The sequence below is a fragment of the Doryrhamphus excisus genome, chromosome 5 (assembly GCF_030265055.1).
Source record: "Doryrhamphus excisus isolate RoL2022-K1 chromosome 5, RoL_Dexc_1.0, whole genome shotgun sequence".
Lineage (NCBI taxonomy): Eukaryota > Metazoa > Chordata > Actinopteri > Syngnathiformes > Syngnathidae > Doryrhamphus > Doryrhamphus excisus.
In genome coordinates, this window is record NC_080470.1 from 6,373,818 (window position 1) to 6,393,800 (window position 19,983).

A 19,983-nucleotide genomic window follows, 5' to 3' on the forward strand; every position below is an offset into this window, starting at 1 on the left:
TCCGGTTTTTAGGAAAAAATAAAATCAAATGTTGGGTCTTTCATTCATTCTTTTTCTTACCACTTATCCTCACGCTTATTTTTCACCAAGAGTTTTGCATTCATGATGTCCCCATTGTCTTTCCATTTTCAATAATGCGTTGGACAGTTCCTCCACACAGAAATGGCAGCGGGTGGAATCGAACCTGGGTCTCCTAGCTTTGTGGCTTGTGTGCTAATCACTCGACTACCGTGCAGCCCAAATGTCAGGTCTATTATGTAATATTATATGTAATTTGCTATGACTATACATTATCTGGTTTCTGCAATATTGTCCCTTTTGAGGGAAACCGTAACTTCTATAAAACATATTAACAACAATGAAAACATATGTGACACTTGTGCACTTCAGGCAAATTTTAGGGAATCACAAATGATATCTGGTTTTAGAAGATGATTTAGTGTGTATGATGAAAAAAAAAAAATACGGAGAAAGGTTATGCGCTTGTTAGGTGTGTACCTCCAGTGCGATTGAATTACACGGTTAATTCAATTCTGTAGTCCACAATAATGGTTGAGGGACACACACACACACACACACACAGAGAGGGATGACATTCTACATGGCTTGTTGCCAGTGCTGTTGTAATAAGTGTGGTATTCAGTGCTTCACTGGTTTTATATAATCTGATGTTTATTCAGCAATAATCAAATATCCATCCATCCATTTTCTTCCACTTATCTGGGTCCAGGTCGCAGGGGCAGCAGTCTCAGTAGAGAAGCCCAGACTTCCCTGTCCTTGGCCACCTCTGCCATGTTGTAACATGGGATATTTAGTACACAGAATATGTTTAGATTTGATTTATATTCAATACATGCTTTTTTCCAAACAGTGCTGAACAGTGCATTGTAACATAGCAAGTTAAACAGAATCCTAAAGTGTATTACCTCTAATGCTTATCATATTGTTATTTTCCTGTCTGTGTGTGCAGAGTACAGTCGTTTTGAGGCAAAGATCCATGACCTGAGGGAACAGATGATGACTAGCAGTGTCAGTTCCAGCTCCACATCACTTCGATCCACACAGAAACGCACACTTTACGTCAGGTAATGACCTAAAGAGCTTATCTCAGCTCTCTTCTCTAAACTGTATTCGTCTGCATGTAAGTATGAGAGAGATGCTGGAACATGAAGCAAAGTTGTTCAGTTTAAAGTAGCCACAACAATCTTTGTACCTCTACTGTCAAGCAGCTTTAAGATTGGAAACTTACCTGTGATGGTAACAAGTTTAGATTACAGGGTGTACTTTGACATGTCCGACAAGCGTGCATCACACTCACCCCCTTGGCATGGAAGGCGGATGAGCTAACAAGAGTTAGCAAGTCACTATATTATCAGCACATCTCCAAAAGAAGAAATACTCACAGAAATACTCAGTTCACATTAGTGAAGCCAAGTATTTTTGTAGTGAATGGCTGCATTGAGAGATTGTAACAGAGAGACAGTAGGGAAGAATATCCACAAACATTGAACATTGATTCCAATGCAAAACGTGGCTTGCGAAACCCTTGTTGATAAGGTGTTTTTTGCAGTTAGTCACCATTGTTGAACACATCTCGGAATCTTCTATTCTAATCATAATCACATGAGTAACGCTTTCAAGGTTACATTGACTAATGGTGTCCCCTTACAGCAGCCAACATAATACATCACCAACGTAAATGTCCCTGGATCTGGTTAGTGATGATAAATGCTCATGCAAATAATGAGGCAGGAACAGAATGGCAGTCGATGGTTACCAGAGTGTTATTAGGCCTTGTTATATTTTAGATTTATTATGTATTTATTTATTTTTAGTTATTGTTTCTGCCATCTCACACTTACATCTATTATGTTCCAATCAGCTTTACATTCTTAAACATTGCATTGATGATTAAATTCATGTGATTTAACATGCAAGCATGATGCAATTTAGTATCTATTTTTATTACATACAGTATAGTTCTTATGTTTTAAAATTTCTTGAAAGCCACATGTTGCAGGCTCCTTTGTTGTGTGTATATTATACTGATACTTGGCTACGGTAAAGGTGTTATATTTAAAATTTACAGTTTTACAAGTTTTAATATCTGACTATGATAAATGAAGTTCCGCAAAGTAGGATTCTTTATTTAAAAATACAATATTTTCATAGTTAAAGCATAAAACAAGGGTTCACGACCTTTTAAATGCGGTTTTAACAATATTAAAGCTCTCTAGACATGAAATAACAACCCTATAGTCACCTTTACACTTGTAATACCCCATATAGTAGACATAATAAGACTAAATAAGCTATTTAAGACATACATAGAATCATGTTTGTTACTATAAATGTGTTTCCGAGGGCACCTGGAATTTAGGCGGATAGGAAGTGTTGTCTTATATTTGTATTTTAGTTCACATAGTATTTGCTACATTATGCATATTTATTTTACTAATAGCAGATTTTATTCAACTGAAACTAAAGATGAAACAACCAATATGGTGGGACAAGCACATGCCTATTCACTAATGCTAAGTTAAGCAGTTAATTAAGTGTACGGTTAAACAAAACAGCGTTGAACAAAAAAATCAATTCAAAATTTGATTGTATAGTCCTGTTAAACACTGCTCCAATCAATGTGGTTCCTGACTCGTGGAATTAAATCTGAGAGGTTTTAATAGCGGATTTGAAATAACAAGAATATTAATTGATTCAGTGTAATATTGACACGGACCTTAATTATAAAACAAAGCTCCTTTGGTGCAATATAATCACCAAAACTTCAGTTATTTGCATGTATCCACCCAGTGGAGTGTAACACCATTGATAATATGTCATTAGACACGGGAAACAATGATTGGACAGACTACAATATAGGGGAAGTTTACCAGACAACTTTATGTACGAGATTGTGGTCAAATCAGCAGACTAATAGAGCTGGTTTGCCGTGCACAATCTAAATACAACAGATGGCAGACAATGTTGACTGATGGACAGTGAGTAATGGAACTTGCATAAGGGATAAGATGATACATGTACAGGTCTTGACAATCCATGGTAACTTAATCCTTTTACGTGGGGTCTGCCTTTCAAAGACGGCCCTGACTCTGTATATCCCGCTGACACAGCAAACACAAAAAACTTCAGCATGCTGTTTTTTAATATTGCCAGCACTGGTCAGCCAACTGTTTCATTAAAAATCATTACACATTTGAAAAAGCTTTTTAAAAAAAAATATACGGTACATATTGGTAACCAGTCATTTATATCTACCTTTCCCTGTCTGTCCCCCTCACGTCCCCTTTGCCGTCTCTGCTCTGTTTTATTGATGAAGGCAGTGGGGACTTTAGGGGATGCCTGTTATTTCAGCTCTACTTAACACTCACACACACACTGCTGCCCTATTTTCACTGTTCCTTTCCCTCCGGATGGGTTTGGAATTCAGTGGTGGGGTCACACAGACAGATCATCACTTGGACATGCATACCCACAGTATCAAGAGGATTACAGAGCAAACAGTGAGATGTATATACATTTGCAGACACAACTCTGATGTCATATTCTGCATATTGGTAAACAATGATCATTTTGTCACAAAATGAGGGGTATGTCCTTTTGTTTTGTTTTGAAGCTAAAAATACCCTTGCATATATTTGATTCCTTATCTCCATGTGTGCCTGCAGAGCGCTCTTTGACTATGACGGAAGTGCATCAGACCTGAGCATGCCCAATCAGGCCCTGCCTTTCCGTTTTGGGGACATCCTTCATTTGAGCAGTGCTGGTGAAGAGGAGTGGTGGCCCGCCCGTCATCTCAGTCCCCCACCCCCAAACTGCCCTGAAGTTGGAGTCATCCCCAGCCGCAGAAGGTTTGTTTAAAGTGTTTCAAATGTTGTCAATGGGATTTTGTGATGAATCCCTGCATGTTGTGTTCAACCATTGATCAACCAACATACGCAGGCACCTGGAAAACCTCAAATACTTTTTTTTTAGTGGGGGACATGAAAAATGAGTGGAAAAAGTCAGTTATTATTCTCATTGATCTCATTGGGACATTGATCCTTGCTCCTGCCACCCAAGCAGTCGTTGTGTCCCTGGGCAAGACACTTCACCCACCTTGCCTCCAGTGCTACCCACACTGGCAGATGAATGTTTAGTGGTGGCCGGAGAGGCTGTAGGTCCAAATTGGCAGCCAGGTTTCCGTCAGGCTACCCCAGTGTGAAGCACTTGGGTACCTTGTACTTCCCGGTTTTCTTAAATCTTTCGTAGCTGGTGCCGTCTTGTCTGTCAAGGAGCCCAACTACTAAACAAATTCATCAAGCTCCCAATCTCATTTCACATCACTGATACCACTGTATTCTTCATCCTTGGTGTCGCTAGCCTAGAGTTCCGTCTCACAGCTGACAACGGTAATGTAATGTTCACACCTTGGTTCATGAATTAATGTTTAAAAACATATAAGTCGCACCTGACTAGACGTCACAGGACCAGCCACAATTTGAAAGAAGTGTGATGTTCTTCATATTCGCCTTTTCATGCAGATATTTAAATGCATGTTTCAAACTAATACAAAAATCTAATAATAATGAGGTTTCAAATAAAGCGAAGTCACAGTTGTTTCGTGCTGTGTTCTCACTCGCCACTTATTTTTTCACAGGGCAGAGAAGAAGGAGAGGTCAAGGTTAAAGACGGTCCGCGTGATGAGGCCTCACGATAGATCAGTGAGTACCAACTTCCATCATAACATCCAATATTTGGCGTTGTTTTGTTACAAACAGACCAATAAATGATAATAACTGGCTCCGCTAGCCTGTTGTGGTGCGACACACGACATCAAAACACTGTTCTGACATTCTTTGCATTTTACTGTGTCTTAATGAAAGAACACAAATAAGCTGTTAAGTGTGTGTCATCGAGACAGATAAAGTGTAATTTCACGGGTGAAGCAACGTGATTAATTTGAATTTCACCCCACTTGCAGTGATAAGGCGTGATGCCAGAGTCTAGCACGAACTATTGATATCCTTGTCACCAGCTCTCTTTCTCACCACCTCTGTGTTTTCCTAACACTTTGCGAATCAGCCATCCTGCTGCGTGAATGGCTTTTAATTAAAGCATTCACTGGCACGCAGTATCCCATCTGCTTTTGTATACATGTATCATTATGTGTATGAGAGACATATAAAGCATTATTTAAGGCTCATTAAGTCCTCTATTGTGTTGCTCCGCTAATTCATTGTGTTTGTTTTGTTTGTCGGTGCAGGATCAGGATGAAAAGGGTAAGCGACCTCTGCTGTCCAAAATATTCACTACAGTTACCAGAAACGCTACCGGCGTAGGGTGTCCATTTCACCTCCATTCAGCATTTCACCTTGAAACTCCTCCTACATAGTAGAGACTGATGTAATATCAGCTTGTCTGCTATAAAATAAGGCATATATGTAAGGGAAAACTAATAATATTTGTGAAGATGTTGGCCCACATCTTCAGTATAAAGTGTCCCTCTTCACAATAATTTTGCATACCCTTGTTAGACATCCTTTTTAATCAGGTCATAATGCAAAATTATTAAATGCCAAATTACGTGATACCTTGAACAGTATCAGCAAATACAGATCATTTGAGGTGCTTGTGTCAGTATGCACAGTAAGTGTGTGTTCTTGTCTGTGTGTGTGCGTGTGTGTGCGGCTGACTCTGACCTGTCTTGTCCTTCCAGAGCTGGTACCCACCAGCGATAGTGAGAGTAGTTCCTGTAAGTCTGGACCCTTTCTCTCTGTCTTTCTCTGTGTCACCACTCATTCTACTTTCTGTTCATTTGTTCTTGGTTGTTTTACTTTCAAACCTCAGCTCCTTGATTTTGTTTCTGGTTTGCGTGTGTGTGTGTATGTGTCGGTGTGGTCCGCTCTGTGTTCTATGTGTAGATTTGTCATAAACATTGATTCGTGTGTGGTAATGTGTGTGTGTGTGCTGTGTGAAATCATGTGTTACAGTATATTCAAAAGTGTAGGGAAAGGGGTGAAATGTTGTTTTTTGATGCTATGCATTTAAATGTGACCTTTATGTGTCCAATCAGCTGGCCAAGAGGAGACCTTCCTAACCTACCAACCAGTCATGCAACAGGAAGGTCAGTGCTTTCATTTACACAAAGCCACTTTTCAATTTCATTTTGAAAAGGGAAAACACATAATTTGGACTACTCCAATCCAATCCAAAAGGTAAAACACTTTCGGAGAGTGCTGCTTTTCTAAGAAATCTTTCCTTTATTTAGAATAATACAATAAATTATTACAATGAGTATTTTGCAGACAAAAATGATAAAGCTTTGTTGTTGCCACAATACCGAGGGTTACAGACATACTAAATAGGGGTCTGACAAGTTACATTTTCCTGGTTTCAGTTTGGATATCAGTCTGTACAGTACATATAGTAAATATATGCTATCAATAGTATTTTAAACAGGGGGTGTTTGAAAACATTCTGTCCCCTAGGGTGGGCATGACAGAAAATACTGTAAATGATAACCACTGTCCCAATATTGTGTATTGTCTCATCTCGTGAATTGAGTGTCTTGTGTCTCCCCTAATACTAATTATTAGGGTTACACTCATCAGTGTTTTGATCATCAATGAGTCAGATCGTGCTATACCGATCATATGGATTAATTGTACATTTTTCAATTTATTAATGATGAGTGCTATTGGTCAGGGGCAAATATTAAAAAAATAGCCGTTTTGACGGATTGTCGTTTTTTGCCTTTATTTGTGTGAAACAGTTTTTGTACTACTTCACACAAACTTGAATGGTTTATGGTAATGGTCATGATTTAATTTCATTTGAACATGCATCAGATAACAATTGAATGCATCCCATAATCAGTTCACAGTTCCACATGTCCAAAAGGAGTAGGAAGAAGCAAAGCTTATTAAATCCTACCCCTCCATCTGGTACTTTTACAATCAGTAACTGTTACATTTGTTCACTTCCTGTCTTTCTGATATAAATTATTTTTTTTTAATTATTTTGTATTTTGTATATATATATTTCTTTTATTTATTTGTTGTCACATACCGAAGTACGAGGTGATATGACCATCCAATGACATAATGGGTACCATAGTAAGTGTCAATATAGTGATATATATAGCACATCATGACTGGTTCAAGACTCTTCATCCTTGTATTTAGCAAACATCAACTGCTTGTATTGTTTCTTGAATTGGCTCATCGTTGTGCATTGTTTGACTTCCTTACTCAATCCATTCCATAGTTTGATTCCACATACTGAAATGCTTGGCTTTTTAATGTTGTCTCAAATTTGTTTCAAATTTAGTTTGGAGTAATAAGAATACATGGGAAATAAACTGTTTAATAATCACTTTTTAGCTGTAGATAGCAAAATTAATAGAATAAAATAATTCAAATTTAAAAAATGTGTCAAATAGAAATCTGTCATGCTCAACTGAACACATTTTTTTTTTTCATTAAAACATGTTTCTGTTTCACAGTGAATTATACCCGCCCTCTTATCATTCTTGGGCCAATGAAAGACAGAGTGAATGATGACCTCATCTCTGAGTTTCCTGACAAATTTGGCTCCTGCGTTCCACGTGAGTTTAGGATATATTTCTTCAAAACCTTGTCAAATATTATACAGTTGAAAAGATGTAACACTTGTTGATAAATAACAGTTATAGCTGTACTCTATTTAAAGATGATTACGTAAATTATACAGGTCATTTTTGGTGTGCAAATGTTTTAACCCAGCCCATACGTGTGTGTACCTTAGACACAACTCGTCCACGTCGAGACTACGAAGTGGATGGCAGAGATTACCACTTCATGTCCTCCAGAGAGCTCATGGAGCGAGAGATCCAGGAGCACAAGTTCATTGAGGCTGGGCAGTATAATAACCACCTGTATGGAACCAGCATACAGTCTGTTAGAGAAGTTGCTGACAAGGTAAGACGCAAAAATGGACTGATCAGGGAAAAAGGAAGCATTATCTCATTGTGTCCAACTTTATGTCTCCATCAGAGTAAACACTGTATACTGGATGTATCGGGGAATGCGATAAAACGTCTGCAGTTGGCAGGCCTGTATCCTATTGCCATCTTAATTCGGCCATGCAGTGTTGACAACATCCTGTAAGTGGAAAAAGCACCGTTGCCAATTCAGTTTGACTGATGGCACACACTTTAAAAGTGTATAAAGGTTGAATTTGCTTTACACTTATGTACATGACTTATTTGTGTCTCTCCAGGGAGATGAACAAGCGTTTTACTGAGGAGCAGGCAAGAAAGTCTTTTGACAGAGCAATCAAACTGGAACAGGATTTCACAGAATATTTCACTGGTGAGTTCTGAGGGAGCTTATGTCACTATTATTGTATTCTTTCATTTATAGCACTACGGATGAGGTTATCAGAACGTAAACTCCAGCCACTTGTCAATGCCACCCAATGCCAATGCCTGGCCAAATAAAAGTTCACCACCTAGATTTAGCCACACAAATAGTAAAGAGAATCCCATTGGGGAATGACTGCATGGGTGACTATGTTTCAGCAGCGAACAAGAATGTGTTTCAGAAGACTCAACAGCATCAAGCATGAGAAAACATTTAAGTAGATTGCTGAAACTACTAAAATCGGGTTAGGAACTGTCCAACGTGTTATTGAAAAGTGGAAAGGGTTAGGGTTAGGGTTAGGGTTAGGGTTAGGGTTAGGGTTAGGGTTAGGGTTAGGGTTAGGGTTAGGGTTAGGGTTTAGGGTTAGGGTTAGGGTTAGGGTTAGGGTTAGGGTTAGGGTTAGGGTTAGGGTTAGGGTTAGGGTTAGGGTTAGGGTTAGGGTCCAAGGCGTGATGCTGTAATCTCGCGAGAGGGTACGTGACGCGCGCAGGTCAGACAAGCGGAATACAGCGCTCCCAAACAATCTTAACTATTCAAACATCCGCAAAGTATCCTTAGATATAAACCAACATATTTAACTGCTGGAAAAGTTACAGTTCACAAAAAACAAACCTGGAAGATCTGGAGGAGTACATCGACGGTTGCTTCGATAGTATCGTCATGGGCAAGTCGGGCAAGTCACCCAAGACGCCGAACTCCAAGCGTAGCCGTCCTGAGGACTCCCCTGGGGAAACGTCGCCACCAGGCACAGACATCAAGGACATCCTCGATTCCATCGACAAGAGGCTGATTTGCTTGGACGGCCGCCTGGCTCTTGTCGAGGTACTCCATAAAGAATTTCAGGCCATCCGTGAGTCTCTGGACTTCAGCCAAAATCAAATAATCTCCTTGGTGACGGAGAACGCAACCCTCCGTGAATCGGTGAAGTCCCTCACCGACGGAGTTTCACAACTCCGCCAGGAAAACAAGTCCATGAAGGAAACGATCTTGGACCTTCAGGCTCGAAGCATGAGGGACAACCTCGTCTTTGCAGGAATTCCGGAGAAATCCGAGGAAGACCCGGAAGAATCCGTAAGGGCCTTCATGGCGCAACGGCTCAAGCTCCCGGCTGACGTCATCGGGGACATCACCTTCCATCGCGTCCACCGCCTGGGAGCCAAGAAGCCAGAAAATACAAGACCGAGACCCATCGTGGCAAAATTTGAACACTTCAAGCAGAAGGAGCAGGTGAAAGGCCGAGGCCGAGAGCTGAAGGGGACGGACTTCAGCGTGAACGACCAGTTTCCAAGGGAGATCCTCGACAGACGCCGTCGCCTGTTCCCTATCCGAAAAAAGTTCATCAACGAGGGGTGCCGAGCTGTCATCACAGTGGACAAACTCTTTGTTAATGGACAGCTATACCGCGATCGTGAAATTACACCGTGGCTGTATTAATCACTCTAACATGGTAACTGAATATGCTTGGTAAGGTAAGGTAACGTCCTACTTTTTCATAGTTACATGATAAAGGTTCGTATATTATAACGCGCTCATCCTCGTTAACGCCTGCACTCTGCCTTCAAATTACTCCCCATTTTTCTCCCTTGCATGTCACCTCATTCCTTTCCTCCCTGTCTTGCACACTTTCTCACTGTCTTTCCCCTCTTTCACTCACTTATATTCCTGTTTGTCACTTGTCTGTTTTCTGTACCAGCATGTCTATACAGTTCACACACACTCACATAATCACAAACCCGCAAATACAAACATTGTACATAAAGACACACATCCATGTACACAGGTGGCTCGTACTGTACATCTGACACATAAACCTACAACACTGCCACTTACACACACGCATATCTCACACATGCATACTCCAACATTACACCTTCACTAGTCAGATCAGGAGGACTACATTATAATATGCCCATGTGCACTTTAAGCATATATGTAATAGTATATGCTTACACTACCTACAGGCACATATACTTCACACTTGCACATATATACACACACATATCATCATAAGCTAGTCTAGGATGTCCTCACTGCAATTTGTCACTTGGAATGTCAGGGGAGTCGGGTCTCGAGAAAAAAGACAAAAAATGTTTAACCATCTAAAGAATATCCAAGCAGACATTGTCTTATTGCAAGAGACTCACATCTCCAATGCAGCTGCCCATACATTTCACTCACCACAGTTTCCACACATATACCTAGCAAACTACAACTCCAAACAGAGGGGCGTAGCCATTTTAATTAGCCGGAGGGTCAGTTTTACACTGCTCAACAATACTATAGACATAGAAGGTAGATATATAATAATCAACATATCGGTGGACAATGTTAAATTTTGCATTGCCAACATATATGGCCCTAATGTTGATGACCCCTCTTTCTTTCACACCTTTTTTTCTTCTCTCTCTGCACACCTGGATTCAAGCTTGATCTTGGGAGGGGACTTCAACTTGGTATTTAATCCAGATTTAGATAGGTCTAGCCCAGCTGGGGGACATCGTGAGTCTCAAGCAACAACAACACTGAAAAAATATATGTCTGATTTTGGTCTTTGTGATGCTTGGCGCTCTTATCACCCTACTCACAGAGAATATACGTATTTCTCACCAGTGCACCACACGTACTCCCGAATTGACTACTTCTTAACAAGTAGCTCAATCTTATCTGACATATCAAATATTCACATACACCCTATCATTATTAGTGATCACGCACCAGTCTCTCTCTTTCTCACTAACCAAACCACAAGTACACCTACTAAATGCTGGAGATTTAATACATCATTGCTTAAAGACCCAGACTTTTTAAACGACTTTGAGAGAGAGTGGACAATGTTTTTAGATTTTAATGACCAACCGGGAACCTCGGCTTGTGTTCTCTGGGAGACAGCAAAAGTAGTAATGCGCGGGAAAATTATCTCCTACTCATCATATAAGAAAAAGAAAGAAAGAATATTGGAATTGGAATTGGAGGAAAAAATTAAACTCCTTGAAACCGCTTATGCAAATTCACAGGATGAGAATACTCTGAATAATCTTAGAAAATTGAAATTAGATTTAAAAGAAATTACTGATAAGAAAATTCAGTTCCAATTACAAAGACTACGTTTGGAGAAGTTTGAACATGCCAATAAATCTGGAAAATTCTTAGCTAACCAACTAAAACTCAATAAAGAAAAAAACTCTATCTCCTCCATTAGAAACTCAGAAGGTAACATCACTCACCTTCCGGAGGAAATTAATTCAGTCTTTAGGGACTTTTATAAAAGACTATACACACCTCAGATTAACCCTTCTGATCCAGACATTGAAACATTTCTAAGTACCATAGAATTACCAAAATTAGAAAAAAATCAGGTGACAACCCTGGACTTACCCATTTCACTAACAGATCTTTATGATGCTCTACAGGAAATGCCAAATAACAAGGCACCAGGACCGGACGGGTTTCCTGCCGAATTTTATAAAACATTCTGGTCACTGCTAGCCCCAGTTTTTTTTAAAATGGTTCAGGAAATAAAAGAAAATGCACGCCTACCCCCATATATGAATTCTGCTACAATCAGTCTTTTGCTAAAATCAGAAAAGGACCCAACATTACCTTCCAGTTATCGTCCAATTTCACTTATTAATGCGGATCTTAAAATAATATGCAAAGTATTAGCTAGAAGACTGGAAAAAGTTACCCCTCATATAATACATCCCGATCAATCAGGATTTATCAAGGGGAGACACTCAGTTAGCAATGTACGCCGCTTAACCAATCTGATTGATCATTCTATCATCCATAATTTGGAAACCACAATCGTCTCACTAGACGCTGAAAAGGCATTCGACAGAGTTAACTGGAAATTTCTCTTTGCAACCCTACAGAAATTTGGCTTTGGCGAGTCATTTAGAACGTGGATCCAAATATTATATAGCATCCCAAAGGCCTCCGTTCGAACCAATAATCTGATCTCTCCAGAATTCACTTTACAAAGAGGTACTAGGCAAGGTTGTCCACTCTCCCCCTCATTGTTTGCTATCTTTATTGAACCTCTTGCAGCTGCTATTCGACAACATGGAAATATTAAAGGGATCCAGACAACAAATGTTCATCATAAGATAAGCCTTTATGCTGATGATGTGTTACTCTTCCTAAAAAACTCACACTTCTCACTTCACCAAGCTATCACACTCATCAATAACTTTAGCACCTTCTCGGACTACTCTATTAACTGGTCTAAATCCATAGTATTGCCCATTAATTTCGTTTTCCAGAGCACCCCCTCTATACCACTGCGTTCAGGGAATATCAGGTATTTGGGCATCAACATTTCCTCCAATCTGTCAGACCTGATCAGCTTGAATTATACCCCACTGTTGAAATCGATTGAGGATGATCTTGAACGTTGGAGAACTTTGCCGATCTCTCTTATGGGCAGAGTGTCCACTGTGAAAATGATGATATTACCAAGGATCAATTATCTGTTCTCTATGATCCCAACCAAACCATCTATAACTTGGTTTAAGTCATTAGACTCATATATAAATAAATTTCTTTGGAAAAATAAGCCAGCACGAATAAGCCTAAAAACATTACAAAAATCTAAAGAATGTGGGGGCTTAGAACTGCCAAATTTCTCCAATTACTTCCTGGCAAATAGGCTACAGTATATCTTAAAATGGATAAAACCTAACCCCTTGGATCAGTTATGGCTAGACATTGAACAATCATTTAGCCAAGAAATCCCCATCTTTAACTTACCTTTCATAAGTCAAATCCTTAGGAAACACGATTGTTTTAAAAGCATAAATATTAAAACCACTCTGACAGCTTGGTGGGAATTTTTAAAAATAACCAGGTCCTCGCTCAATCCTTGCCAGTACACTCCGATCTGGAATAACCCTGATATATTGCTTAAAAAAAAAACCTTGGATTTTACAACATGGCATGACAAAGGAATAAGTTGCTTGGAAAATATCATAAGGGGGGGAAAGTTTGTGTCATTCACTTACCTTGTTACACAGTATGGGTTAAGCCAGAATACATTTCTTGAATACTCACAAATTAAATCCATAATTAGAGCTAGGTTTCGTAACATATCTTGGGAAAGCTATCCCACCATTGACCAATTCTTAAACATATCCGCTCCCCAAACATTATCCAAGTTGTACATTCTTTTGTCAAAGTGTGACAACACCGTTGGGGTCCCAGTCTCCAAATGGAACCTAGATTTATCTACAAGCTGTGACCCTGAGTTCTGGAAGCAAATATGCCTTAATTCGTTCCGTTTAATAAAAAATCCCAACCTACAGTTGGTTCAGTTCAAAACCATTCATAGAGTACACTACACAGGGCAGAGAATGTTTAAAATGGGTCTAACCGACTCCAACATCTGTGTATACTGCCCAGATCATGTAGTAGATGATTATTTACACTCCATGTGGGCATGTGCCCCCATTAGTAATTTCTGGCAAGCAGTGTGCGAGGACCTTTCTTTGGCACTTGGGACCTCTATTCCTTCCTCACCTGTATTATGCTTGTTGGGTGATCTTTCTACAGTCAACGTAGAAACAAATCACACACAACTCCTCATCACAGCGTTAAGCATTGCCAAGAAAACCATTCTTATCAATTGGAAATCCAAAAAAAAACTGAACATAGCCTTTTACAAAAATCTTCTGTTAGATCATATAGCAATTGAGAGAATGTCTGCTGAATCCAAAGAACAACTGTCAGAATTTCAATCTATATGGGCTCCAATAATTAATCTCTTAAATTAATCTCTTTTTGTAATTCTCGAAGGGCTGAGTGTGCCTGTCTCTGCCCCTGGCGGTCTCGTTCCTCTGGCTTGGGGCATGGTCTTGGTCGCCGGGTTGCCCTGGCGTCTGGGGGGTGAGCGGGTGGGTGCCGTGTATCTCTGTCCCTTCCTGCTGGGCTGACCCCCTGGAGGTTCAGGTGGGGGTTGGTGGGGGGCTGTCCGGATCTGGGGATGGGGCGTGGGTGGGGTGGTGGTGGTCGTCCCGGGGGTGGTGCAGGCCGTCCCTCGGGGTGGTGGGTAGACGGGGAGCCGCATCCTGTGGGTGGTGGGCGCCTGCTGCTGCTGGGGGGGGCCTGTGTGCGTCCGGTGGCGCTGGTTCCTCCGCGGCCTCCCTCGCCCCTGGGGGTGGGCCGGGTTTGCCCTGGGTGCTCTGGCCTGGCTACTGTGTGGGACCGTGGGGTGTGGGCATGGGAGGCTTTGGCCCTGCCCTTGGTGTGGGCACGGGTGGTTATACCCCGCTGCCCTTGCAGAGCCTTCCCTCTTAGGTATGTACATGGCTATATATGTGTGTGTGTAGGTATGCATGTATATATTTATTATTATCATATCTAAAATAGTTAAAAGATCTAAATTATTGGAAAATATATTTTATATAAATTATTATATATCAAGTATCAATAGTAGTATCATTATTATACATACATAACTATCAATAAATATTATTATTATTACTATTATTGTTATTACTATTATTGTTATTATTATTATTATTGTTATTATTATTATTATTATTATTACTACTATTATTATTATGGTTACTATTATTATTATTATTATCAATTACTTTACTTTACTTTACTTTATTTTTATTTATTTATTTATTTATTTATTTTTTTAATTATTTTTATTCTCAATTTTAATTTTTGTGTATGGTAGGTGTATGGCCCCGGGTGGGGCGCCTGGTAAGCTCATACGGGAGGGGGGGTCTCGTTTGTGCAGCTTGGGCTCTGGGTGGGGAGGTGCGGTGCTGGGGTGGGGCATTACCTGCTTCCCTCCCTTCGGTGGAGGGATGGCTGGGTTGTGGTGGATGTGGGGCGGGCGGGTGGGGGGCTGGCTGTGGGTGCGTGGGTAGCGGGGCGGATAGCGGTGGGGGTGGTGCTCTGCGCGGCGTGGGCCGGGATTAGCGGGGGGCTTGCTTGGGGGGCGGGGTGGTGGGCTCTGGGTCGTGGGGGGGCCTCGACCAAGGGTTGGGGGGTGGGGCTGGCCGGTGGCTCACGGGCGGCCCCTGCTATTTGCCGGTGTCTGGTTGGCCCCTTCTGTCTCCGGTCTGGTGGCGGTCTTCCCGCCTCCGGGGTGTCCTACTTGGCGGGTCCGTGGGTGGATGGGAGATATGGTGGAGACGGGTCGGCGCTGTGGTGGAGGGTGGGACTGGGGGGGGCATTCACTTTTTGCGGCTGTTGGGGTATCGTCTGCCTGGTGGGCTCTGCTGCCTGGTGTGTGTGTCTCTGTCCCGCCCTGGCACTCTTGGCTCACGAGCCCGGGGGGTGGGGTTGGGCTCTTCCCCATGCGGGTCCCGGTTCTCCTGCGGTCTCTGTGGTGTCACTCCCTGGGCTGCCATGGTGACGGATGTGTTGCCGGGGCGCGGTTCCTGCTGTTCTGGTGGTTGTAGGAGCAGCCTCGGGGCGTATGGTTTGTCCGCGGCTCCTGGTGGTCCGGGGGTGGCATAGCTGGCTCAATCTCTGGTGGGGCCCTCCGGGGGGGAGCTGGCAGGCCGGACTGGCCGCCACGATGGGCTGGATGGGGCCCGTGGTTGGTCCTGTGGCCCAGGGCTTGCTTCGGGCGGCTGGCTTGCCCGGCTCGGTTGGCCGGTAGTGCGGGGTGGGCGTGTGTGGGGCCCCGATCCTCCCTGCTGCACTGCACCACCTCACATACATGTAGGACTTTGGGGGGTGGCCTGCAACTGGTTTTGCCGGGGGCGAAGGGTTTCCTTGCGGATGCCCTTTTGTCCTCGGCATTCCTCTGGCTGGTCACCCTTCAATTTTAACCGCACCTTAGACACTCAGTTCTGGGGGGGGTCTGGGCAGGCAGGGGACCCACCATTGCTCAGCTTCCTTCCACACACACACACACACACATACACATACACCACACACATAGGTCAGCCCTATGGGACAGGCCTATTTTTAATTGCACTATCTACACAATACCATCTTCACACACACAGGTGTAGCGGGCTGGACCGGAGAGCCTACTGCCTACCCCCGCGATTGGCCCGCTGGCTGCTGGGGCTTGGCGGCTCGCTCGGGGTGCCCTGGGCTGCAGGATATTTTGGTCTGGTCTGCCTGGCCTTCCTGGGGGTCCCGCTGGAACCAGCTGACGCCGGGGCTTGCCCTGGTGTCATGGTTGGCGCTACCTCCCTGGATCTGTCCTGGGTCGCGGGCGCCAACGTGCCCTTGGGGGGGCGTTCACCGGCCTCCAGGCAGTGGGGTCCGCGCTGCTGGTGGCCTGAAGTCTACGGTGGTGGCTTGGGGTTGTTGCGCTGTGGTGGCTGCTGCGGGGACCGGGCTGTGTGTTGGGAGGGGACCTGATCCTGCTCGTGGGTACGGGGGCCTGGGTGGCGTGTGGGGATGGGGAGCATGCTCCTCGGGGTGGGGCCTGCTGGGGGGGCGGTGCTCTTTCGGGCGTTTGGGTGTCTGCTGCCACTGGTCCTATGCTCTGCCGCATCGCTGTCCCTGTCTTTGCCCATCCCCAGTCTTGCCTTAGGGCTCGTCGGGGATGGTTCTCCGGTACGTGGGCGGAGCGCTGCTGGTTCTGGGGGCGGGGGGGGCTGGCCCTCCCGGTGGATGGTGGGGTCCTTCGGGGGCCTTGCACTGGTCTTAACTCCTCGGCTCTGGTGCGTGGCCTCCCCGTGACTTGGAGCTATGGCTCTCCCTCACGGGGGTGAGCTACCCGGTGGATGTCGGCCGGCGCAGTGGAGCGCCTCACCACTCGCCTGCTCGCCCCCTCCGCTTGCTCATGTGCGGGCCTCCTCCCCTCGCCCGCTCCTTTGTCTGCCACACTGCAGTAGCCCTGATGCCGTGGTCGAGGGGAGTCTGGGGGTGCTATGCCTTGGCGGTCCGTACCTCCCTGGGCTCGGGGCCTGGTTGTGGGTCTGGGACTCCTGGGTCCCCCACCCTGTGTTGCCCCGGACGCTCCACCCGGGGACGTCCACAGCATGTGTGTGTATTGAGTGGATGGGGTGTGCATGTGTCTGAGTTTATTTTATGTATTTATTGTTTTAAATACTTAGATAATTAATGATTAGTTTTATTATAATTATATATATGTATATATATATGTATATGTGTGGATGTGTATGTGGGTATATGGCCATGTGGATATACGGGGGGGGGGGCTCTGCGGGGGTCTGGCGTAGGGTGTTCCATCTCAACCGCCCGGTCCTCCATGGGGCAGTGTGCCCGGGCCTCTTCTGTCCTGGCCGGGGCGGTCCTATGTCGGTGGTCGGGCCTGGGGTTACCTGGGGCGGGCCGGGTTCTGCTTCCTGGGGGTGTGTGGGGGGCGGGAGGCGGTGCCTCCGGCCGTGGACGGGCTCCCTTCCGGCCGGCAGGGGCGCCCCTGTGCCCACGGGTGTGTGGCCTTCGATGCCCTTCTGCCCTAGTAGGGTATGGTCTCCCGCTGGTCTCGGGGGTGCGGCTCTCCTCCGGCCTGCTGGCGCCCTGTTGCCGGTTGGGATTGCTCCTCCATGGCCTCTTGCTGGTCTCTTCGGGGAGTTGCTTCGGGGGCGGGTCTTGGGGAGTCGGCCCTGGCTTTGCCCACACCCACGGGGCCGGAGGATCTCTGGCGGTGGGGGCTTGACCTGGCTGCGCGGGGCGGGGTTTGCTGGGTGGTAGAAGGCAGTCTCTCTCCTTTTGTCATTCTCAGTGACAATTACACATTCACACACTCGCATTCACATACACAACACACCTCCATATGGGCACTCACAGCACATGGGTGCTTCTCTATACAATCTACTCTCTTATCCCTGATGTTTATATAGTATTGGTATGCTATTATAACAGTAATAATGATGTCAAGCAATGAGATTTTAATTACTGTAACTGTATGGTTGCAATTGTGTTTACTATCATGGGTCATGTCCTCATTGTTACTATTGCTATTGGTAAGTTGGACTGTTTCATTCCACTGATATCATCTCCAGTGTGACCCTTAGCCATCATTGACATTTAACTGTTCTGTTTGTCACTGTTGTTGTTTTGGGAATTCTTGTTGCTGCTGTTTTTGTCTCTCCCTCTACTGCCCCCCCCCCCCCCCCCCGACCCCACCTTTCTCTTCTCTCTTCTTCTTTTCTGTTCTTCTTCTTGCTCCGGTCCGGTCGTCCCAAATGGCATAACAAAGACATCAAATAACGGCAAATAAAATTTCATGGTACAGGGAAGTTGTAGCCAACACCTTTCCTGACACAGAGCAAATCTGTCTAGCATGTAAGGGCATTTAGATCAACAATACTATCTGCCCCAATGGCTGGACGGGACAAAAAAAAAAAAAAAAAAAAAAAGAAAAGTGGAAAGACAATAGGGAAATCATGAATACAAACTCTTGGTGAAAAATGAATGCAACTCTGGGCAGAAGGAAAAAGTGGATGCTTAAGGCAATGCTTACGTTTTCAATTATGCTTCTGATGTTTGTTCGTTATGTGCATGTACTGTAGTAGTAGTAGTACTAGTGTTGGGCAAAATACTTAAAATACTTAAAACGGCAGTACTTATTTTATCAAGTTATTGACAAAAATTAAATTAGTAACAGATTTAGTCCAGGCTGCATGGCGGTTGAGTGGTTTGTGCGCAGGCCTCACATCTAGGAGACCGGAGTTCAATTCCACCCTCGGCCATCTCTGTGTGGAGTTTGCATGTTCTCCCCGTTTTCTCTGGGTACTCCAGTTTCCTCCCACATTCCAAAAACATGCTCGGTTAATTGGCGACTCCAAATTGTCCATAGGTATGAATGTGAGTTTGAATGGTTGTTTGTCTATATGTGCCCTGTGATTGGCTGGCGACCACTCCAGGGTGTACCCCGCCCTCTCGCCTGAAGACAGCTGGGATAGGCTCCAGCACCCCCGCGACCGTGATCGTGAGGATAAGCGGTAGAAAATGAATGAATGAACAGATTTTGTCCTTCATAAATGTAATTACCGGTTCATAAGCCACTACTTTTTTGTCATGCTTTAGACCCCCCTGACTAAAAACTACATTTCCCATGATGCTTCATGAGAATCTAATATCTAATATTTGAAATCGTATGTAGCCATTGTATTTTGATCTGACAAATCCTAAAGTAAATTTGATCAAGTGCAGAATTACTACAGTTTCTGCTCGGCTTACCAACAGTCCACTATCACCAACAGGTTTTGAAAGACTTGACTACTACATGATGAAGAGGACAGCTCAAAATAAATAGCTAATTTGCTTTGAGACAGAAGTGACTCTAGCGAGAGCGTAAGAGAACCTAAAAAAAGCATATGGCGAAGGATTTGAAATTGTGTTTCTCATCTTCTTTATCAAATTGCTGGCACTCACAACTGTCTTTGACCCCATGGCGGGTTATTTAGTCAGCAACAAGCAGGGTGCTTTGTTTGGGCACTTGATTTGTCGGAAGGAACAGACATTTTGGCAATGTTTTTTATGAAAATAGAATTATACAAATCTAGGGAGTTTACTCCCACAAGTGGTACTGTGAAACACATTGACTTGAGTTCCACCTATTTGTTTACATTGGTAATAATTCACCTCCTAACCTGTTTTTTGCAAATTTTAATGCAGTTCTTGGAAATAACTT

The 19,983-nt window shown here is 43.8% G+C and overlaps 1 protein-coding gene across 12 annotated transcripts in view; it reads left to right on the plus strand.

The window, feature by feature from the left end:
* The window catches only part of LOC131130024 (discs large homolog 1-like protein), an 85,723-nt gene that overhangs the window by 62,691 nt on the left and 3,049 nt on the right, over positions 1–19,983 (plus strand). For all 12 annotated transcript variants that reach the window (XM_058074058.1, XM_058074059.1, XM_058074062.1 and 9 more), the window contains 9 exons: positions 971–1,085; positions 3,687–3,869; positions 4,658–4,721; positions 5,264–5,279; positions 6,074–6,124; positions 7,505–7,606; positions 7,786–7,958; positions 8,034–8,143; positions 8,260–8,351. In XM_058074058.1, coding sequence (XP_057930041.1) covers positions 971–1,085; positions 3,687–3,869; positions 4,658–4,721; positions 5,264–5,279; positions 6,074–6,124; positions 7,505–7,606; positions 7,786–7,958; positions 8,034–8,143; positions 8,260–8,351 — 906 coding nt within the window. The remainder of the gene's footprint in view (positions 1–970; positions 1,086–3,686; positions 3,870–4,657; positions 4,722–5,263; positions 5,280–6,073; positions 6,125–7,504; positions 7,607–7,785; positions 7,959–8,033; positions 8,144–8,259; positions 8,352–19,983) is intronic.